The 25,051-nt window shown below is 33.9% G+C and overlaps 1 protein-coding gene across 1 annotated transcript; it reads left to right on the top strand.

The window, feature by feature from the left end:
• Nucleotides 1-47: 47 nt before the first annotated feature.
• On the top strand, nt 48-23,857 carry LOC105202041 (proton-coupled amino acid transporter-like protein CG1139). Its single transcript, XM_011170398.3, has 8 exons — nt 48-367; nt 12,033-12,082; nt 12,368-12,493; nt 13,819-14,091; nt 14,373-14,457; nt 21,399-21,668; nt 22,413-22,767; nt 23,136-23,857. The coding sequence occupies exons 1-8, from the start codon at nt 332-334 to the stop codon at nt 23,378-23,380; spliced, it is 1,440 nt and encodes a 479-aa protein (XP_011168700.1). The 5' UTR covers nt 48-331; the 3' UTR covers nt 23,381-23,857.
• The last annotated feature ends 1,194 nt before the right edge of the window (nt 23,858-25,051 follow it).

Below are 25,051 nucleotides of genomic sequence, written 5' to 3'. Positions count from 1 at the left end.
CGCGCGCGATACTATATAAATAATACTTCGCGCTAAATCAGACCAGTCGACTTGCAGCGGCCGTACCTGCCGTGGCGCACAATGCAACGGACCTTCAGAGATTAAATCGTCTCGACACGCGTCACTTCTCGTCTCCTCCTCCTCCTCCTTCTTCTCTCTCTCTCTCTCTCTCTCTCTCTCTCTCTCGTCTGCTCCTTGCGCTGCTCCGTCCGATCAACCCCTTTATTTCGCTCCTCCTACCTCCGAATCTCATCCACCCTGTCGCACGTCCGTCGCATGCGAGGACCACTCGGTGACTTGACATTCAACAGCTAGCGGTACATCCTCCAGGATGTCGCACGACAATTTGGGATTTACGTCGAGCACGGTGAGTGGATGAGACGAGTGTGCGTTGGATTTTAAATGCGGAACACGCGTGCGTGTGTTTATAATGATCAAAAAGAGAAATTCAAATTGTCAATATTATTATAACGATTTGTGACACTTATCAATTCGAGCACGGAATAGTTTACAGAATAGGCTTCTCTCAAAAGAAGGGAGAAAGAGAGCCGGGAGAGGGAGAGGGAATCCCTCGATGATTCGCGCGCGACACATTCTTCTAGTTTTTCATCTAGTTCTTATGCTGTCACGCCTGTCGTTGTCCTCGAAATCATTTTGCGGGCAAACAGAGTATCTTCTCGGTATAAAATCGTAAACACTTTTCGCTCTTTTCTCAACGGTAAAAGTACACTGAAAGAAGAGTCCAGTAATAATCAAACCTAAACAACGGTTACTAAACTTTGGGAAGATAGTTTCAATTCAATATTCAGTTAATATAATCAAACATTTAATTGAAATTATTTTATCAAAGCTACATTATTATTACTAAACTCTATATTTCAATGTAGCGGAGTGAAGTGTGCGAAGAACACGAAAACGGAGCCACGCGAATTTTTACCAACTATTTTTCTCCGAGAAAAGTACGATTTGCGTCAGAAAAATATTACTTGGAAAAACCTTTCGATATCGGTGCAAATTTTCCTTGAAAACTGTTATCTAATGCTTCGTTTATACCTGTAAAGTTTGCCAAACGAACAGATTCTTTTTTGCAAATTAAGTCAAGCTAAGAATAATTTGCATACAAAACAGTTCGAGCAACGTTTCATTAAGATAATTTTAATGAGTACGTTTTTACACGAGACTTAAGACAAACGATTTCAAACGTCAAAATACTACAGCAATAATACTCGTGTGACATTAGATTTTCATGGAAAAGAAATAAATTACATATCTTGTAATTTCTCACATTTTATTCTTATCTTTCGTTCAAAATCGACGTTGCTTTCATTCTTTTATACAAATTTATAGCAGCAACGTTGTGCGCAACATTATCTTGGAAGGTTTATCTAGACGTGCATAATATCAGAAAATGAAATGCTGTACAGTAATGCAAAATGTTACCTCCTTATAAACGTACAACGTATTCCTAGAATATTATTCAATATTTTTTAATGTTATGGAAATGTTGTATTAATGTTATATGTCCGATTTTACATAATATTCGCAGTATATTACTTTAATATCCGTGGAACATGCAAATGTTCTACGAATATTGTGATCAAAAATTAATGTAAATTATTATGCAGATAAGATATTTATCAACTTTATAATTATTACATTTAAAGGTTTAAATAACATTCCCGATAATTTAAAATATTGAAGTAAATAATATTATTTACTTCTTAATGCAATTTTCGTATAATATTATTAGGAGTGGACGTATAAACATTTTTCGTTAATATTTCAAGAATATTATTTAATATTAAATAACATTACACGCTTATGGCCGTTGAAAATAAATATGAAGTGCTAATAAATCAATTTGCGTGAATCACATTTCGCAGGCAACGCGCGGAAGAGCTTGCACACCGATTCAGCAGCGAGAGCTGCAACAATTGAAATCATACCGCGGAGCGTACTGCGTGGTATCTTTTTTTATAGCGACGACCAGATTATAAAACAGGGATAATAATAAGCTTGCGAGTAACTATTGCACACTCGATATATTTTCGACGTCCTCGCGGTTGCGCGACGGTTGTTCGATCATGAGCCGATCACGGGAGTGGAAAGTTTCTATCCATATTGCACGAACGAAACTTTCGCACAACGAAGGACAATCGTTCGTTTATCGACGTTAACGACGTGCGAAACGGTTCAAACGGCGTCGTTTCCGTTCGGGTTTTTTCCTCCCCATTCCGCACGTTCGCACCGACGATAATTGGCGATTAGAATTATTGCGCAAGGAGGAAATATCGAGTAAATAAACGAACTGTACTGGCTCTCCGCCGACTCGGCATCTCGCTCTCGCGAAGTGTCCTTCTCCCGTGACTCTTTTCAGGCACCGCTTTTTTTTCTCTCCCCGCTTTTTCTCCTCGCGCTGTCGAAGGCGACCGGGTACAATACCTGTTCGATCAAGCGCGCAACGATTATTCGAAAGTATCCGAATTGTTGTTCCAAGTGGTCTAAAGGTTTTGCGCCTTTCCCTCGACTTAACGTCGGCTTGTGTAAACTTTTCGAACGACCTTGCGAAGTTGATTTCTTCTTGGCGCATATTTTGTGGAAGGCCTAATTATGGAAAACGCTTGATATTAGACGTCGAAGGGTCTTTTTTCCCCGATGAATTAAATTAACTTCGAGAAGAAATTACTTTAGAAATTTAACTGGCAGCCTTGCTGAAAGTGATTTAATAAACGTATTTTTGTATTTTATAAAAAAACTAGATATAATTACCGAAGTCGATAACATCAAAATATGTTGAAATAAAAAATAATGTGTAATGTAACATCTAAAGTAACGTCTAAATAAATAAATATTAAAATAAAGGCAAGGTAAACGTAGTTATACACATCTTAATATCGTAATGAATAAATACACTGAAAGAAAAAAATATCGTAAAACAAAAAAAATTTTAATCAACACAAAACAAAATTATTTACTCGGTAGATCAATAATAGCTTATTTATTTGCAGTCAAGTTAAAAATTTCTTAATTGAGACATTTACGTAAATAAAATGATGAAATAATTTTTAATCAAATAATTTTTTCTTGCAGTTTAAAAAATATTTACTGTGAGACCGTTTTCATATTCAACATAATCAGACTTTTTAATCTAAGGAAACAATTTAATTGAGTTTAATAATATTAGTAGGTATTATTTGTAAAATTACATTATTTAAATGTAAAAAAAAATGTAAAACTACAAAATTATATATTTAAGGTAATGCCTATTTACCTAAAAGTAAATATTTTTACTCATTAAACTGAACAAACAAATGTTTGCATCAAAATATATAGCTTTAAGAAAATATATTCTTCATTAAACAATTTTTTTCTCTCGGCGTATACATGCTAAAATAAAAAAAAATGTATAAAAATCTAATAATGTGCAACGTCACACATTTAAATTGTACAAATGCACAGTAGCGTTACGTAATAACTTTTGTCGATCGCGGAACAGGAAACGCTGCGCCCATCGTATCTTCCTCATCGATTATCGGACGTAATAATTTCCCCTGCTCTTTTCAACCGTCTCCGGACAAAGACGGGGGACGTCTGGACCTTTCGTTAGCGCCGTAAATTTTGCGCGGAACGTTCAAATTTAATTTCAGCACCCATATCCCTATAACGCTATCGTTCTCGTCGTCGAATTCTTTCGTAACGCGAATTTAATCTCTCTGTTTACCTTCGCAGCGTGTCGCGACAGTGTACTGCGAATTAATAAGAGAGAGGCGCGTCTCCTCCAGTAATAATATTATCTGACTTAAAATGATTACTTAGCCTGTCAGCGTGATCCGTACCGACTTGGCGCACCGGTTCTAGAAGTTGCAACCTACCGATAACGATCTAGCGCGGATCACTTCTGCCGCACCGCTACCGAAAATGCTGCCGCGTTGATAAGGATCACGCTCGCGAATGTGTTTGCCGCAAACAAGCCGCGTCCGTTTACAGAGAGAATCTCCCTCTCTTCTCAGGGAAACGTTGCATTCTCTCGGAAGGATCGTATCGTAAAAGTGGCGTGATACCGCAAGCTCAGAATCCTCGGAAAAAGGAGAAGAGAAGAAGAAAGCGTCGCGCCGGATACGTAACTAAAAAGAAATGAGAGGATCGGCACGTGGGGTCGCGGTCTCACGATTGAGTCCTCCCCGGGATAACTTGAAATTCTGCCCCGGGTATCGGTTTTCAATCTCGATCGGCGCATACCACGTGTAATAGATATACGATCGGCCGATCAACGAGGTCTACCACTCGCAACCTCTCTATGCGCGATTACTATGCGCGTTGCGGACATTTAAAATCGGCCGCAAGCCGGATCGGCACGCGGCTCCTCTGCCTTCCGGCGGAAATGCATGACACGTACGTCGAACGTCAGAAGCGAAATCGCGCCCGCTGTGTCGCGAAACGGGAAAAATTGCGGCGCGAAAATCACATCTTGTGCATGTTTCCACCGTGGCATTTCTCGGTGCGCTCTTTGACATTTAGTTCTTCCCCAGGACTTTCTTCTTTTGTTTCTTCTAGAAAGATAAGGACAGGAGGATTGGCTGTAGTTAAAAACAGAGGTGTTAATGAAGAGAGGAAAAGAAAAGATATTATAAACACGGAAATAAATCTATACATATATAATTATATATGTAATTAGGTGTAAAAAAAAAGCTGGATGGATGTGTATAAATAAGCAGGATTGGATATAGAAACTAGTTAAAAGTTAAAAGTTAAATAATACAGTTGAAAAGTTAATAACTGTTAATTTAAATTAGGTTAATTTAAATAATTGTTAATTTAATTTAATTGTAAATAAATTAATTTTTAACTTCAGCTTATTTTTAAAATACATAAACTTTAACTTATTGATTTTTTTCCTAAGTTGCAAATCTTTGTAAAAGAAAAAAATAGATTCCCACACTGGGAATTAAAACACAATATTACGTTGAAATTATAAGAATGATAATGAAGGCTTGGATTTAAAATGAAACAAGAACTAAATTAGAGCAAAAAATAAGCAATCCGCGCAGGATGTAAATCCAAATGTATCAAATGCAAATTCTAATTAATTCTAATTATTATTTAACATAAATAGCAAGCGTTCAACATGGAATGTGTTTATTATTTGGAATTCGAATGAATTTATAACTCCATGAATATTTCTTTGTTATTTCATATAAACTTAATTTACAAAATATACAGAAAATATTTATTGGATGATCCATATCATAATTGTTTTGAGTTTAGTATAATAAAAAAATACACAAATAAATTAACAAACTCAAACGGTCATTAACTAGATCTTAGTGCTAAAATAAAAAAATACAACTTTTTAATTTTTAATTTAACATTAATAATTTTCAGAATTAACTTTTAATTTAATTTGATTTTAATGTACCTTTTAATTAAGTTAATTTTCTTATGTAACTTTAAATTAAATTAAATTAATAATTTTATGAGACATTAACTTTAACTTATCTTAGTTAAAAATATATATATATTAACCTGTCCAACCCTGTGGATAACCCAGCAAATAAAAATAAATTCAAATTCATAAATTAAAAATTGTAATTCATTTTAATTTATTCGAGTTCACGTAAAAACAAATTCTATTCTATTCTATTCTTTGTTTTTTTTTTTTAACGCATTCCGATCTGCAAAACAGAACAGAACCGTTTGTGGACATCCACCGTCTGTTTCCACTTGTTTCCATCTGTTTTCCTACTGTCTTGTTCACTGACACTGTGCATCCGCGGAAAATATAAATTACGCGTGCTTTGAATTGCTAATTCCTGAAGGCCTTCGATTACAATTGCGCTCGACTTGTAATGTGGGATCGCGTAATGATATTGGAATGATCTCAACATCCCGAGGCATTCGTCATAATTGTGATCGTTTCGAGGAAACGCAGCAGCTTTCGTAGGCTAAACCGTGGCTAAAACCGTGTAAACGCAGTCGATATTCGCTCCGGGACTCATTGTCAGAGATTATATGAAAACAATACGGAGATTAAGTCAGTTTTATCGCACTAAAATATTTTATCTTTTAGATGTCGCAAGTGTGATTATCTCGATAATATCTCTAGACGATTTACAAGCGCGTTCGGATGAACAACGTGAACAAACTCATAGAGAAAATTCCGCATGAGACTCGATTGTCCACGTTATCAATTGCCAATATTTAATATGCAATTTTCTGATTGATTGTCCCAATGGAAAAACTCTAAATACCGATTGCTGTGAATGACTCTGATCAATCAGCAACGTAGTCAAGTGAAATATTCCTAAAAATTCCACGTTTGAGCTTAACGCTATGAGAAACAATACAACTTCAACAACGTCCAAAAGAAAAATCTTTTTTTATTAAAGTAATTAATATTATTCACATTATAAATAAAAATAATTAAATTAAATTAATCTCTGATAAAAATAAAAATCAAAGTGTGAGTAAGGGAATGTAAGGGAAGACTGATAGAAGCGTGAATGAAACTTCTAGGTAGTATAAATTGGAACAATGAATCACATAAAGAAAGCGTTTTAACAACTATACGCTTCTGTTATATTTCACTGTTTCAATTTACACTTCGTACGAGTTCCGAATCTATCACTGTCCCCCTTACATTTGACTTACGCTGTGATTTTATTTTCGTCAGGGATTGATTCTTGCTGTGTAACTCACATCAGAAAAATTGAAGCCCGCCATTTGCTTCATAAATTTTTTCTGTTGACTTTTTTAAACGTTTCATTCGTATACTTAAAAAACTTTATTAAAGTAAAGAAACATACTATGGATTGCAGCTTTTGTTTCCTGGAAATTACAATGTAATTCAAAATTTGTACGTAGAAAATCGAGTTTTTTTTACACGCACGTGTGAAATAGTGTAATATAATTGTGTAATTTACCAAAACTCTTGAGATATCTCAAAAACTTTATAAACGTGAAGAAGGTAATGAGATAAATTATGACGTAGTTGAAGTATTTCCATGATAGCTGAGATACTACGAGCAAAACTACGAAAATACGTACCTTCTTGTAAAACCTTTGTACCCTTGTGCGATGATTTAAGATTGTGTCAAGAGTATACTGATAAGTACAAACACTTTTGTTTACTGCTTAAAACGGATATTAAAAGATTAAAAACACTTGAGTTTATACATTTTTTTGTTTCATATAATGTGCGAGCTCCAAGTACCTACATAGACAAATTCTATTAGATAAAATATCATATTATTGTTAAATTTTATATAATATATTTTGTGTAAAATTGTGTAAAATTATATTGCAAGGATTAAGATATTTGTACATGTAATAAAATCAGAGGAAGTCGCAAGGAATCTGTTTGGAAACTGAAAGAAAATGCAGGAAAATCATAAAATTATCATACATTAAAATGCATGATACAACTTGTAACTTGTGATAAACGCTCCGACAAAAATGTTAGAGGAATTTTTCGAATGCATTTTACGTTATCGCGACACCGTGCAATCTGTTATATCAGAATACACTGTAAACCTTGTTATTGATTAACAGTGATTACCGTCGATCAACAATTCATTACGTCGTCGTATTATCACGTCATTTTGGCCACCTTCACTATGACCATCGCTATGTTATCGGCCTTTTATCGTTTACTCAAACTCAATTCGTCGAATGCAACGGCAAACATATCAAGTTTGATTACTACTTAGTACTTGCGGACACGTGTTCAAACGTTATTACGGTAGAGATAATGTTATAACGTAATAAAAAAAAGCTAATTTTTTTTATTAGTACTTCTGACATTTCTGCCTGTGCCAAAGGCAATCTCGTTCAGTCGTGTCGCAACTTACTTTTCAGCGGCACGAACAATTAGCACGCCTAGTAGAGCGTGCGCTAATCACGGAATTTTTCCAAACTCCGTAATATTCCGTCGGTTTTCTTCCATCTCTAATCTCGTCACCTATCCGATATCAAGAACTTAACGGCATAATCGTCTTTTTTTCCCCTTGATAACGATCCCCGGTTATTTCCGAACGCCGAAAATTAACAATTGCATTGTAACAATTATCATTAGCTTGCAGCAGGTTGATAATTGACCACGCGAAGAGTTAATACAATTATGTATCCAATTCTTTAAATATTTCCACTTTGCACCATTCTTTTTTTATTCCCTGCCTTATTAATATTATTATTATTATTATTATTATTATTATTATTATTATAGCTGTTTACGTGTTTTAATTTATTTTATTTTAATTAATTAATTGATTATTCTATTATTCTTCGCATATAAATTGATGAATATCTTTTCAGTTTAGTATAACGTATATGAATTGTACAGATTATATATAAAGACTTGTTTTTGAGGACTGCGGTTTGTGAGCCATCGATCTAAGAAAGATTATCAATTGTTTGATCATAGATTTTTTGGAATATTAAAAGATTTATATGTATAATATTATGTTATACATATGAAGCCTTACGTATGCACAGAGATTGAAAATTTGTGTGAATGTAGTTTGAAATATAAATTAACTTTACGCCCAATAGAAATTAATTATAATCACAATTTACAAGTTATTCATACATTAATTTCAACTTCTGTAATAATAAACTTTTATATATATTTTTATTCGAAGAAAAACGTAGAACTCCTATACGTATAAGCCACTATGTGATATAAATCTCATAGTGGCACAAATTCGGTAGTGTGAAATAAATTATCATCACGTTGGGAAGAATTTCGCTTTGATATCGCATAGACGAGTTATTTGTCGAGCGATAAACGCCGGATGCTCCGACGGCGGTAAAAAGTAAACGTCAAATACGCGCACGAGAGTCATTGGAATTATATCAGAGATTCCCAAGTATAATACAACACATATGAGGCACTAATATCGCAAAATAAATGGATCTAACAGAAATGTTGATAAAGAAATTTACATTTTGCGTCGAAGAAGATAGGCAGAGATACGCGAGCATCCACCTGCCCGCCGAACAATGTTTACGGCGTATTATGCTAATTTTCGTATTGATGCTTACACAACTTAAACCGTCATTAAACGTGATCGTTAATCGGACGTGGAACGCGCGATTCATCCAACAAGCGCGCGTTCCAATGTGACAACTGTGCGAAGACGTATGAGCGAGATGTGTTAGATCGATTAAGAAATGTACACATATCTGTAATCTTGTTTAAATAATTTATCGCCGCCGCTAATTGGCATATGCAGTAAACATTTAATTTTCCTTTCGAGGAGACAAAGACCCGAATACTTTGACACATCAGCGATTGTCGTGTTTATCGAGGGAGTTAATACTTTTCTCATTGCACTCATTGGTAACGCAAATAACGCGGTAATAAGCTGATCATATTTTCTCTTCGGCGACTGAGACATCATTGACACATCATTAACGCTAACCGCTATTAATAAATTATAATCAATGCGCTTAAATAGCATCGAATTCATAATTCACAGTAATTCTGTTATTATGTATTTGCATCGCAAGGAAATGCGAATTTCGAAATACCGTTTACACCCTAAACGTATTTAAAAGAAATCTGTGAAAAAGAATGAACGCACGTTGTTATATTTATATGAACAATACGAGGCGACCGTGATTAAATTTTCGATGCAAAATTGTTATTGAATATGTGTTTATCGTAAAAAATACGAATCTCGAAAATGTCAATTTCTAAATGTAAAACTTATATGAAAGTACGTCGTCATATTTATATGAATCTTAATGCGGTGTAAATAAAAATGTGAGATCTTATTTTGCGAATGTTTCGAAGCAAGAGAGATTCTATCGCGAAAAAGATATATTATCAGATACGATGTCGCGTTTCCAACATCGTGTATTGACACATAGCGGCAAGTTTTTGCGTAGATATTTGCGAATCGAATATCTATATCAGTATTTGATCATTGACGAATAGCATCGCTAGTAGCTGACAGAATCTCCCGCCGTTGCTCGATATAAATCGTACGTATCGTTAACGATGCATATCAGTACTTTTGTGGGCGTGGTATTATTTTGAAGGACGCATTAAATGGTCGTATCCGCGCATTATGCAATTTGTACGTTTGCATGCCGCGGCGCAAGAAAATTTTCTCGTGCTCATCACGTTACGACTTAAACTTCCCGTAAAGCAGATGTATGAACCGCAGGGAATTATGCAGATGTCAGTTGACAATTTACGCTTTAGGCTTGCGAGAAGATTGCTATTGCGAGTCGCCATTTTGTACGGCTACGACGAAAATTGAACGAGTGCTCGATATTTATTGAATTTCTGAAAATTTACAAGTCTTTCTTTACTCGGATTAAAAAATTAAGCAAAGTGAGCTTTGTAACTTTTTTATGATAAATTTTATTTACGCATCAAAAATTTGTACTATTAATTATATTTGAATAATCATTAACAAAAACTGCGTTCAAAAGCCACATAAACCTAATTATTCACATATGACGAAATAGACACACACTTTGTATGAGAATCACCGCAAAATTCATCGCTAAATGATTTACGCTTTAAACTCGCGGAGAATGTGTTTTGAATCGCGATTCGTATGGTTACGCATCGAACAAACGTTCGACATTCATTGAATTTCTGAATTTACAAGCTTGACGCAGACCACAAAAATTGTGCTTGAAAACCACATAAACCTAATTATTCGTGCGTGCGATGAAACAAGCACTCTCCTTGCACGAAAGTCACCGAGAAAGGAAATTCATCAGTCGACAGTTTATGCCTCAAAATCACGAGAGGAGTGAGTTTTAAATCGATTTGTACGATTCTGCTGGAAATTAATCAAGCGAACTTTTAACAGTTGTTGCATTTCTGAATTGAATTCCTGTGGTTTTTCTTCACGCAAACCACAGGAACTGTGCTCAAAAGCCACATAAACCTAATTCTTCGCGTGTACAACGAAACGGGCACTCGCTTTGTACGAAAACGAAGACAAAGAGATAATTCGTTACTTATCACAACTGAGATAAAGCAACGTTAGTGCTCTAATGTTAGACGTTAGACAATCGGTCAATATACAATTGGACGTGACGGAAAAAGCCGGACGAAACTTCCTTATTAAATTGCTATCTATAACCATCCATGTCGTAACAGCTGTATGCGTGGAATATTACAGGATCATTCAAAAACAAGCGTTCGCGTGTTTGCTTCCAATCGATTAATCAATGTGCAGCCGTGCGACATTTATGTTTATTGATCATTATTTCATAATTTCGTATTTGTTATGCTGTGCCAGGGAGTATGACAATTTCAACGTAGCTTTATATAAGTACACTTGTGCTGAAAAACTCGCAAATTACTTCAAATTCGATGCATATCGCGCGACTGTAATAATACTGGAAAATGCATAAAAGTGCGACCTTCTTGCAAATTGCTCTATAATGTTTACATATATATATGTAGGCATATATATATAGAAGTGCACTCATTAAGCGACAACATCCTCTCGTAACTGTTGCCTAGAATCGTCATAACTATTATATGTACAGTGTTACGTAGTAGATAGTAAAATTAAAATCAACGATCATCCGAGTATAACGTCGTACGTATCGTCGGAGTAAGTGCATACGAACAATGTGATATATATATGATATGCAATAAACATCAGTCCGCGACAATGATAAATATCTTGAAAACTATCCAAAGAAAGATTCAAAATCGTTATATTTATTAATATTTATTCTGATTTGGAGTGGAAAAAAAAGTTGATGTATTACACGTTAGCATTATTTGAAATAATGAAAGAAAATCGATCCTACAAACTAATATATAATAAATTAACTTGCACATAATTAAAAGTATAACATGTAAAGAAAATTTACGCATATTTAATACCCTAATTAAAACGTTATAATTTCAATTCAAAAACTTAAAAATGTTTTATTAACGTTTGAAAAGTTGTTAATTTTGAAATGTCATTTTTTAATTAATACAATATTTATAAATATTTGTTTTTTTTGTACTTTATGTTATTGTTATTTATGTAGTTTATTTGTTTTTGCAGGATACCCTGCAAAATCTAAAAAAGTCTTCCTCATCTAAGGAGCGTCAGGGGTGAGTTTCATCTAATGATGAATTTTATGAAAATATAGAAAAAAATAGACCACCATATACAATATATTCTGCCGTACATGAATTATTTGTCAAGATCTCTATATTCTAGCTTTAATGTAAGATAAGAACGCTATTATGTAAAATTAGTACACAGAAAGATATCGTCACGCGAGTTATTTCGATACTAGCTGCTTTATCATTGTATCTCAAACGTTTAAACCTCAACTCACGTGCTCGTTTAGAGGCTTAGAGCGTAAAATTTGTATAAAGGCTGCATTTTTACAGCTACGGATTGAATGGAAAGAATGACAGCATTTACGTTCTGGAACTCGAAGAAAAGAAGAAGAGCGTACATACTCAGGAAGATGATTATGATCCATATAGTTACAGAGTGGTGGAGCATCCGACTACGTAAGTTCTCTCCGTAATTAAAATACGCGCTACGTTGATTTATTTTATAATATTACGTGATAATGGAAAATGGATAAATTGGAAAATTTGCTGCATGCATATTAAATAGATCATGTATTATTACTTTTATTATACTTACTAATTATTTTTGAGTATTTAAAAATTCAGTAAAAAATATTTAAAGTAAACTAAAATATAGTAAAATATGTACATTTTTGGAATATATATATACATATATATATATATATATATATATATAGATATATATATATATATATATATATATGATTTTTTACTTTACTCTCTAAATTTTTTGGAATGGAATTTCGCTCTTTTGGAGTAGAATCTCACTCTAAAAGAGTGAAAATCCGGCTGGATTTCCATTTCAAAGAATTTAGAGACAGATATTTTATATATGTGACGATAACACTTGAGATTAACGATACGAATATGCTATCTTCAGACATTTGATGGTTTCAAGGATGTGTAAAGTGATTCATCGTGATACAGTTAAAAGGGACATCTTCGATCTCTAAAGATATCGGCATACATAATACATCTCTTTCTATCTTTTTTATCATTTCGATAAGTAAAGTTACTGATGATAGCTTCTCTGTACTTGCCAATTTTTTCTAATTAATGAAAATTTATACAAAAACACGACCGATTGTCTGGCACATTGCTGAATCGTGTAATCAGGATTTAATGGAATGTCATTCGATTTATTGAAAAATTAATCAAAGTGAAAAACGATACAAGTCTCTCATTCCAAGGTAACCAAGAACGTTATATAACTCGTATTACTTCTCTGGCGCGTGAAATGACGTTTTCCTCATACGTGCCAGTTGTTATTAGCGTAATTTTCTAATCAGACTGAATCAAATCGAGTGACTCAGTAAAACGTCTTCCCGATTAAATCGCGGTATGCATACTTGTCATAATCTAAATTAATTATTATCATTGTAAGGCTGTCAATAACTCATATTAATTGTTAATATAATCATCTAATATTTTAATTGTTAAATATAATATTCATCCAGTGTTAATTTCATTTCCCATTAAATTATAACAAATTTCAGCGAATTTAGAATTAGATCGCAAAAATACATATATATTTTTTTTTTTTTTTGAAAACCCATCCCAGACAACATGTACATTTAAAAGCGAGACTTTAGACGTCATTAAAATGTTTTCTTGATATATTTGTCTTAAAAATCTTGAAGATGTCTTGCGTTCCGATTTTAAACACATTTGGACATCGTGTTGTCTGGGTACACCTTTTCGATTAACAGTAGCGAATGTTCGGTTCCTTCATGATTTTTCAGCAATGCAGAGACTATGCTTCATCTGGTGAAGGGTAGTTTAGGTACCGGCATCCTGGCGATGCCGAAGGCTTTCTACAACGCCGGATACGTTATCGGCGTAATAGCTACAATCATCATAGGACTCCTCTGTATATACTGCATGCGAATTCTCGTTCGCTCGGAGTACGAACTGTGCAAGAGGAAAAGGATACCGTCCATGACGTATCCGGCGACCGCGGAATCCGCTCTGTCGGAGGGACCGAGGATCCTCAGGCGGTTCTCCAAAGCCTCCGTGTGAGTACGCTTTTGAAAAAATTAAAATTTCAAAAAACAGAACGTAGAATCCTTCATATTTGCTTCCTGTATAATAGTGCGCATTGAAAAATAATTGCTCTTGATAGTTGAATGCGATAAATAATGTTGTTAAGTAATGCTATACTTTAATGCTACTTTGTACAATCATTATCCGCCTTGCGATATATTACAATTAGAATAATGAAGCTGTAATTAGAGATCATAGTCGGAACTTTTAAATAACATTTGTGTTATGAACAACTTCTGTTCTCTATTTACAGACACATAATAAACGTCTTCCTGTTGATCTATCAAATGGGCACCTGCTGCGTCTATATAGTTTTCATTGCTAGAAATCTGCAATCGGTGAGTGTTTCTGTTTTTTCCGTTCGCATGTTATCGCTTTCATACATTATGCTTTTCAATGCTGATACTTTTAAGTTTAAGTGAGCGTTAGTCCCAAAAATGCGATTTTTCGAGAGATATAGATCGTGAAGAATTTTAATCGTCACGTTTAACATTAAAAAAATGTTTTTAAGCGTATCTCTCATATTATAAGATTGTGAAATTACATACCGATAATATCATATATGCTGATAAAAGGATATCTGATTCTAATAAATTATGTTGTCTACGGTGACGCTATCGATGACATACTGATAATATATGCTGATAAAAAGATTTAATTCTAATAAATTATATTGTCTTCAAACAGTCAAATATTGAGCTAAGCAGATCGGCTATCGATTTTATTAATAAATGTTTTTAGTGAAATATTATCGGGTCAACGCACGTTTGTACAGTATATAATTTCGTGGTAATTCATCTCAAATAGGAACGTGATTAATTTCATTTCGCGCATTTTGTTTGCACGATGTCCATCGATAATTCGTTTGGACTCTTTCTTCATGCACCAATCAATTCGATGTCGCGTATCTGCCACAGCAGTACGGCGCATATGCTGAAAAGGGAATAATCTAGGTCAGGGAAATACACTGTAAGAGAGAATACGCGAGTAGACAGTCGCCGATAATTAATGCACGTATGCTTGAATCAAGGTAATCGTACCTAACACAGACGGGCGGTCATCGACATTCTCGACGATGTTGTCGAGATGTCGAGAGCGAAAATACGAGTTGTTCTTTTGCGAACTTGCCCGAGTTTCACGTAAATGCAGTTTACCTCACAGACCTTGTCGATCCGAATCATATTCGATCATTTATGTCTGTATAACACCGATCGAGAAGTTGCTAAAAATAATTATTATTTTATAACGAGTTTGAGACAGATTGAAATGAATTGAACATTATGTTGCAGAAGAAACTAGTAATTTTTATTAGCACATAACGCCAAAAGGATGTATACGTAAATTTGTAAAAATGAATATTATGAAAAAGAGATCTGAATGTATAACGCAAAAAAAAATATTGTATTGAAGACCTACAAAAATAAACATAGGAAAGCTAAAAAAGTTTGACGAGTTGATCCATTGAATAAAATGATATTGTATTAATAACATCTAATTGAATAATCTTGTTGATTCGGTAACAATATTAAGGAAAAAAATTTTATTAAAAAAAGAGCGTAACACATTTATTTTATTAATACTGTTATTGAATAAAATTATTTTCAATTAAACTTCTGTTAGATCTAATACTGTTAATACATAATTCTTTTTTCCATGTACTATTGAACTGACTAATCAAATTTTTAACTTTACCATAATATTTATTTTTTATAGGTTTATAAATATATATTCTTCTGGCAGTACATGCTAATAAAAATGTGAGATCTCTTCTGTAGAATAATATTCAATTCGTTTTATTCTATTCATTCGTTACAAAAGTAACCGCTATTTAGTTTTAACAATTTTCCGATTGTCATCTTAAGAATCCTAAGTGCGTTAATACGTTTGGCACGTATGCACTAGACGACTCGGGTGAATGTAAGTAGCAGCGTCGTGCGTGAAGTTACAAAACGAGATATTGTATGACATCCTCATAGTTATTTCTCTGGAAAAAAAAAAAAAAAAAAAATGCTGCTTTCATAATTGCTAATGCATCTTGGCATTAAATGATAAGAACGTGGATAAGAGCGTGTGGAAGTTACAAATAGACTTACGCCAATCACACATTCTTGTATTTCACGTATATTCGTCATGCGAAGTGTAGTGCATCCTCATCGAATGATTTATTATGGTATTTCACTATCTCGCCGGGGTCGCAACGAGAATCGTTGCAGCGACGCGAAACGAATGGAATCTTATCAGTGTAAGATCAAGTGGAAATAAGAGTCGCTCGTGAAGGCGTTAACATAAGTACCGTTCACATAACGATTATACGGTCTATAATAACGCAAAAGAATTTTTTTTTAACTTTCCTTACGAGTCGTAAGTCATGCTCGAGCGTTAACGCGCGTTCAAATGACGTGCGAACATGCCATTGCACGTGGCAGACGGAAAGGCCGAATTCCTGCGATTCATCCAGCCGTTTAGAATTTCAAACAGTTAAATCAATGTATTTTTCTGTCGAACGAGTCGCGAACACTTCGATCACGCGTGAAATAAGGGGAGTGATTTGACTGGTAATACGCTCGTACGCTCGACGGATATATTTCGTGAAATACGCTCCATGTACGAAGAGGAATTTTTCGCGTGCAGCCGCTGCGAAACCGTGCAGTTGCACCGCGGCGCGTTTGAAGTGATGCAATTTCGCGATATATACGACGGCGCTAAGCCTTATGTGGACGACACCTTAGCCGCGGATTGGAAGGCGTTGCGTAGCGCGCGATGTAATAGATAGTTAACTATCGTTACGACACACATATGTTATTACGGCAACTAAGTAGAGTGCGCAATGGATGGCAACGCGTGCGTTCCGCGTTGAACCTGAATGCCGTCGCCTGCATTCGCGGCGAGCGAGCGCACCGCCTCGCTGCCGCGACTTCATGGTCGGATGTGAAGTGAACGGAACTGTGTACAAAGTCGATCACATTAATCGCTTAAAATGTGTAAATATCAAGGTACTCTTAAACTACAAGTCCAAGTATCGGAACAGGCATACGTAAGGCACTCGAGAATGAAGTTCAATTATAAGTGGAAATATATTGAAAAAAAGAGATGATGAAGAAGAATATACAAATGACATAATGTTACATATGATACAATTTTCAGATGATAAAAATGTAATATTTTTAATAAACATAGTATAATAATTCACTTAGTATTATAGTATAACTACTTTATATGATTATATAATAAATTATATATATATATATAAATTTTTTTTTTAATTACGGAATATTTACGACACAAAATATTAATCATTGTATTAGTATAACATTAAAAATTCACGGTAATTTTATCTCTTAATTACATCTTTATTTGAACAGAATTTTGAAAGACTCACAATCAGATATAAACATAATTGGTAAATGTTTGTACCAGTAATATAGTAAACGTTGAAAAATAATAGATTTACAGTGCCTGAAAATGGCGAATATATACATCAAAGAATATATAATAAAGTTATTTTTTCATAAAAAAAAGAGGACTGGAGAAAATAAGAGAATAAAGCTATTTATATAATACATAAAGAAACTTTGATGTCACTGCAATTTCAATGTTCAAAAAATTCCGAAAAAATAATGTATAAGAATTTAAGACTTAATTGAGAACTTAATTAACGAAGAAGTTCTACATGGTAGGAAACATTTTGTATTTATGTTAAAAACGCTCCTTTCTAATTTAATTTAACATGATGTAATTGTGTTACTTAAATATTTTGTGTTAAATTGATATTCAACATTTCTTAATGTCAAAATAATACAATTAGATAAGTGAACTAATAACATAAAAATAATGTAGTTTTAAAATGTTAATTCTAAAATAAATGAATAAAATGTACATGTCGATATATTAGAAATATTAATTTTATAGAAAAAATATGTTTCCACAATGTTTCCAAATTATATTAAAGTGTTACATTTTTTTTTCTATTAATTTTGTATATGACATTTGTGTTACTTTTTAATTCGTCCTGTGGTAAATTAACACCAAAATTCGAGTGGACCATGTTAGCGCATGTAATAGATGCACAAACTTAGCACAAATTTTCCAACCGTGTAGGAGCCAATCAGTCTGGCTTACTATGCCTGCTTGAGAGATTTCTTAGAAGCAATTGAATAAATTATTCCTATAAGAAAGTTTCCGGCGGCGCGCGGCAGATTATTCACTCGAGACAATTTAATGCGAGTTAAGCAATAATTTAGTAATGAATACGCTAATAAATGAAGTGATTACTTGAGATTTTAATTAATGGCGTTTTAATTTAAATCAAACATAAATGACACGAGTAATTTTAAAGATTTTAATATTTCTAAAGAGAATTTTAAAATCAGTTTCAATATTATTACGCAGACTTTTTTTTCACAGGTACCTAATACATTTTATATTGAGGAAAAATCCCTTTTTCCAGTTATTTTCAACGATTATTATTATTTTATTCCTAAGCTTTCATTTCTATTATTTTATAGATGTGCGCAGATAGCACTTTCGTAGATTAATTTTGTGTAATAAAATATCAAATCAAAGCATGCAATTAATTGATAACGTACGGCCGATTGCCACGAAGTGTTACATATCTATTGTAGCGATACAATCGATCACGTGAGTATTTCGATTAACGAAAAATTCTTCCATTACTTATCGTCACGATCGTCGCGATTGGATTACAAACAATAATTTCTAAATAGCAATCTTCAAGGTGATTTAGATTTACGTCACAATATATAATAGAGTGATTCCTTTGTTCTCTCTTTTTATCAAATACAAGCCGATATTAATGATAATTTCTCCGAGAAACGGAATAAGCCCGCAAGAGTGTACACCTCCCGACTGAACGATGATTAATAGCTGACGACAGCACTAATTCATAATTATCTTTTTACATAACAAATACAATTCGCCTAAACGCAGGTTCATTAACTTTCAAGGGTGAATTCTATCGATTGCATGTCAGCGGCACGTTGTTAGATCTTACGTAAGACGAAGGCTAGATTCGACAGCGATAAACGAAAGCTGTTAAACGACGCGGTAACGCGCCCATTTCCGCCTGCCCTTGAAACCGAGGCGTAATTAACGACAACACGTCACAGATGCAACAGCAGTATCGTCAGCAGTGGGCCGAATTAACTTAAATATTTACGAGAGACTGCGTGGCGTCGATGCGTCTTCGAACAGCGCACGACCTGCCAGCGATTTACAAATCTACTCATAACGACGCCGCTTGACATATCGTCAGGTGCAATTTTAAATTCTTGGAATCGTGACGAATATAGAAAATGGCACACGAACGTGTATTCGATTCTGTAATGGTGACACAAAAATTTAGTTAATGTACGTCGTTAATCGTACGCGACGAACATGGCGACATTTATTTTGCGTTCTCTCCTCTCCTACTCGAAAGTGTGAAGGGTATGCGGCACGTTATGTCGGTCGCATAAATTAGCAATCTGAGATACAATGACGCACGCATTGTGAAATCTTTTTACTCATGTTCACGTTTATTTGGAATTGTACGAAAATTGGCACTCGTTAAAGAATTAATCGAATTGTATTCGAAGCAGTTGCCCGTCTTGCAAATTCTACGATATAATTATATTTTTAATAATTGCATTTTCTTTACGCCTTACGAAGAAACGATTACAAATCTAAGCTACGCTGATGTTTCGATGTTGTTTCACGAACGATATATAGCATGGCATTGTGATTTACACGGAAAAAAATTTAATATCAAATTGACAATCGTTGTTTCATATATAAGCAAGAATATAAAATCTTCTTGAAAGAATTTATAATCTTAAACAGTGTAAATTTATTTACACAAAGAAAATTTTCCTCTTCATGTAAGCAAGTTATGTCTGTTTAAGATTTATAAATTTTTCCAAGAAGATTCTTGCTTATATATGAAACGAAGATTGTTAATTTGATATTAATTTTTTTTTCTGTACGAGCTTGTGATCTATTGAGCTTTCACGTTTATTTATGTATTATATATATTTTTTTTTCCAAAAGGACTTGCCTATTTTAACGAGCAACTTTTCGTGTTGATTTTATTATTCTATTTTTTTTTATTAAAATGAGTAAGTCCTTCAGGAAAAAAAGTTTGCACGTTTAATAACGATAAGTTGAATAAGATCAACACAAAAACCACGGTGAATAATAGCAAGTCACTATCGATATTTTTTCTGTCGTTTCAATTCACTTTTCTTTTAAATCTCGCCGTATCGCGCAAACGCCAATTCAATTTTTAACGAAATTCCGAATGAATGAGAAGATGGGCGAAAATCATTCGCGCGTCGTTATGTTTTCAGATGCTACGTGATTGAAACACGTAAGTGTCGTAAACTGGGGCGAAAAGTTTACTGTCGAGGACGTGCATAGGAAAGATGATGATCAAGATCGCATTGAGAAAAAAGGACGGTATGTATATACGTATACGCCTCGACAAATCCAGCGCTTAATCACGTATTCAATGTCAGTGCAACGTGATATGAGACAGAAGTGCTGAGTACATTCTTCTCGGCACATGGCTGTCAATATGATTAGTCGTATTAACGGAATTGAGTAGCCTCGTTATCCTTCCAAGGACTTGAAGTATTTTGAAGATTCCGTCGTTTTTACAGATCTGCATAGTCAATATTTACTCAAGTGCGTTGTAAAATACCTACAGCATCGTGCATTTTTTCGGTACTTTTTGTTAAGTTACGAAAATGAAAAGTTAAAGAATTTCAAACTTGCTAGCGCCTTCATTTGAATGCGATGATGCATGAAAAGCATGCAGCATATCAATTTTTATCATAAATAATTTTTATCGAGAATTTATCTAGAAATAAAAAATCTACAAGATAGGATCTACGTAGTTGTCTATTATCTCTTTTGATATGTTAAGCTCATATATATTTAAGGATATAATTCAAAGATACAATGGTTTTATTAACCATTAAACTCTTTTAACACTACTCAAAAAGTAGCAAATTCTTTTGTTAAGTGTTAAATAATTACGTTTTGATAATTCAATAGACATAATTCTTTGGTTAGGCATTAAATGTCTTACTACCGTATTTAAAAATTAACTCACAAACACAAACGTTCATTAGGTTTCATAGATTGAATGCCTTAATAAAATCCTTCACAATCCAAGGCAATTTATTTATTAAATGTTGTAAAAAAAACAGCTAGTAATGTTAATTTTGAATCGATGTGTTTTGTTAAAATATAATAACGTTACAAATTATTTGTTTTTTAGGGGTTGAGCACATTTGTCACATGGGACTTGAACATATACATAGCGATTCTCCTGTTACCCTTGATCTTAGTTAATTACATTAGGAATCTGAAATTCTTGGCACCGTTCTCGACGCTAGCGAATATCATCATATTCACTGGATTTGCTATCATGCTCTACTTTATCTTTCGAGACACGCTGACCTTCGAGAATCGCGTGGCATTCGGGGAAGCTACGAATTTCCCGCTCTTCTTTGGCACCGTTCTATTCGCTCTTGAAGCCATCGGCGTGGTAAGTAATCGATTCAGATACAATTAATATTTCACATACAAAAGAATCGTATAATAGTTATATAATGTAGTAAATAATAAATAAATATCTAAGAAATAATTAACGGATGCATGTAAGTAAATAGTGCAGCAAGAAACTATTGTAATTGATGAACTTTGTTAAAAAATTGTATTAACCTTGACAGTTAAGCTTTTCCAAGTCAACTAATTTCACTCATATTTTGTTTTGATGAAGCTAAGGTCTTTTATAGTGTCCTATGGACGAAAACAAAGTTTGAAAAAATTAAGTCATTTTTGAAAAATTTGACAAACGGATGGTTAGACCAGCACTGAAAGTTATAAAGTAGATTGTTACACTGCAATATTTAATAATTAAACTTGTACAAATAAAAAAAAAATAAAAAATTAAATTTATATAAATTATATAAATTATAAGTAAAACTAATTTATAGATTATTTCTTCAATTACACAAGAAAGAAAAAAAGTTTCCAATACTTTTATAATAATGAAAAAACTATTGTAAAAAAAAACCGTTATTAAAACATCACTTAACATCACCTTTGTTGGAACTTTTAAAGCACAAATCTCTTTATCGTAGTTTTCCACGTATAAAGATAATAGCTTTGAATATGATAGATTGAAAATACTTATCTAAATTAGTTAAAACTTTTTACGTTCATATTATTTCTGAAAGCATATTCAAAATAAGTTCAGTTGTACAGATATTTTCCGTTCGTATTGCAGATCATGCCGTTGGAAAACGAGATGAAAACCCCTAGATCCTTCATGTCACCATTCGGCGTGTTGAACGTCTCAATGGGCATCATAGTCGTGATGTATACCGGCATGGGATTTTTCGGGTACATATGTTATGGCGACAAGATCGAGGGCAGTATTACGCTTAATCTACCCTCTAAAGAGCCGCTGGGAATTGCAGTGCAAATGCTTCTCGCCATCGCCATCTTCTTCACGCATCCCATTCAATGTTATGTCGCCATCGACATCGTGTGGCACGAGTACATCAGTCACTACATGGAGAAATTTCGTTTCAAAATAGTGTGGGAATATGTAATCAGGACTGTCATAATTTTGATTACCTGTGAGTACATTTCGAGTACATTCGACCTTATCGCTAAATCGAAGAATATAGACGGATATAATTCCGAATGAGATTATATCATCGAATCCACATCTGAACACCGCGACACTTGTTTCAAAGCTAACACATTAAGCGATAAGTTTGAATATTGAACAGAGGAATATTAAATATTATCAATGATTATTACTATTTTAGAGTCTTGCAGAATTTTTGCTTCACGTATTGACATGTCATTTCTCTCAGTTCTCTTAGTTTGGCACTTTTTTCGATTGATGATCCTTTGTAGTATCGTATCTCTGACAGCGAAAAAAAAATTTACTTGAATGACCCTTTTCAATTAACTTGCCGATCTGCGCGACCTGTTTCAGTTGGCCTGGCGATCTCAGTCCCGGAGTTGGATCTCTTCATATCGCTATTCGGCGCTTTTTGTTTATCAGGCCTGGGACTGGCTTTCCCAGCGATCATACAAATATGCGCCTTCTGGAAAGTGATGGGACCCAAGGAGAGAAAGCTTATGGTGGTGAAAAATATGTGCCTGGTACTGATCGGAGCCTTAGGCCTGGTTGTGGGCACCTACACCGCTCTCCGCCAGATCATCAAGAAGTTCTCGTGAGATATTTAAAAACTTGTACGACAAAAACTGTTGAACAGGCTGATGAAGTGACCGAGGGAGAGTGGAAGTGAACGGGAATCGTTCTCCGTACAGAAACGACGACGACGATGTGATACGTAGTTGAAGTTGATCATTGCTAAATGAGTGCACCTAAAAATACAAGACGCATTCAGAGGCACTAAGCCGAGGGACCGAAATAACGTTAACTTCGTACGACTCGCATCGCACTTCGGCTTCGATTTGTCGGGGACGGGATAAAGTTCCTAAAGTGCATTCATCAGTTTTTTTTTTACGCGTGATACACAAGACTGCGAGTGAAGATATGGACTGTACAACGACGCGACGAGTTCTGGCTCGCGTCAGCGTTAGCGTCAATTACGGTACAGCGATATATATATGTATAAATATGTATAAATACATGTATAAATATGTAAAAAGGTTTTACCGTATTATAAATAAAAAGATTTTATTTTCATATCCGCCCCCTTTGCTTCTGCATTCTTCTCCTCATACAGCACCGATTGTTGCGAAAAAGTTTTCAAAAAGGTTTCTCATTTCATGTGCAACAATTCCGAAAGGATTCTGCAAAATTTTATATAAAATGTTACAACCGAAATGCTTCTAAACGTGTAGCATTTTTTATGTTTTAACTCTAAGTTTTTTTTTTTTAATTGAGAAAAGTTTATTTGGAAATTTTTACAGGAAAATGGATGGATGTTGTCCAACTATGGACTGTAAATTTTTAATTTATGTAGTAAGATACAAAAATGTTACTTAATAAAAGATCATTGTCCTATATATACTATGCATTCGTTTTATTATACATATTTCAGAAGTGATGCTTCAGAAATATTTCAAAAAGATTTTACTCATTTCAGTAACTTGTTGGTAATATTTCAGAAAGGTTACAGATTTTTTGCAGTGACTTTTCTACAACATTTCAAATGCAAGAATCGTTGACATTTTCTTACTCCAGAGTTTTAAAAATGTTGCAGACATATTCGCAATTTTTATAAAATGTTTTAGTTGAATTATTTCTGAAATACCTCTGAACATTTTCGGTGCTGCATGGGTCCTTTGATGCGCGGTGGGCGCCCACCAAATCGAGCTGTCATTGTAAAGATTGTGTTACTTAATTACGAAAACACACACACGTATTTTCGTTGAAATTTTAAATCGATAGAAGAACAGAATATTGTATTATACGCATCATCGCGTGTAAAAACGCTAGAATCGCTATGTAAAAACAAATCGATCCAGCGATACGTAAAAGCAGATCGTTGCCTCAAAAACGAGTACGTCTATTAACGCTACTTTGTTATTTTTATTTATGTGTTTTATACTAGGCTATCAAACAATCAACGTTATTAACAAATCGATATCGTATTATTACCTGAAATGTTGCGAAGAAACGTTTTCTTCTTCTAGCTAGAGATAATAAAATGTATTTATAGTATAGATTTTATATTGTACACAGAGATAATCGATCGCTTCTTTTCTTTAGTTTAGCCAATTATTTTTATAAATATATTGTTCGTTCGCTTCGGATAGCACAATTGTAACGTTTGTCATGATTTTTTAAAGAAACTTGTTTAAAAAAAAAAATTATTACTGTCCGCTGTTACAAATAATTCTTCTTTTTATATTTTACTCTACTAAATAAATAAATAA

Source organism: Solenopsis invicta, chromosome 1 (assembly GCF_016802725.1).
Source record: "Solenopsis invicta isolate M01_SB chromosome 1, UNIL_Sinv_3.0, whole genome shotgun sequence".
In the NCBI taxonomy this organism is placed as follows: domain Eukaryota; kingdom Metazoa; phylum Arthropoda; class Insecta; order Hymenoptera; family Formicidae; genus Solenopsis; species Solenopsis invicta.
Note: the sequence above shows the minus strand (reverse complement) of the source record. Positions and strands in the feature narration are given on the sequence as shown.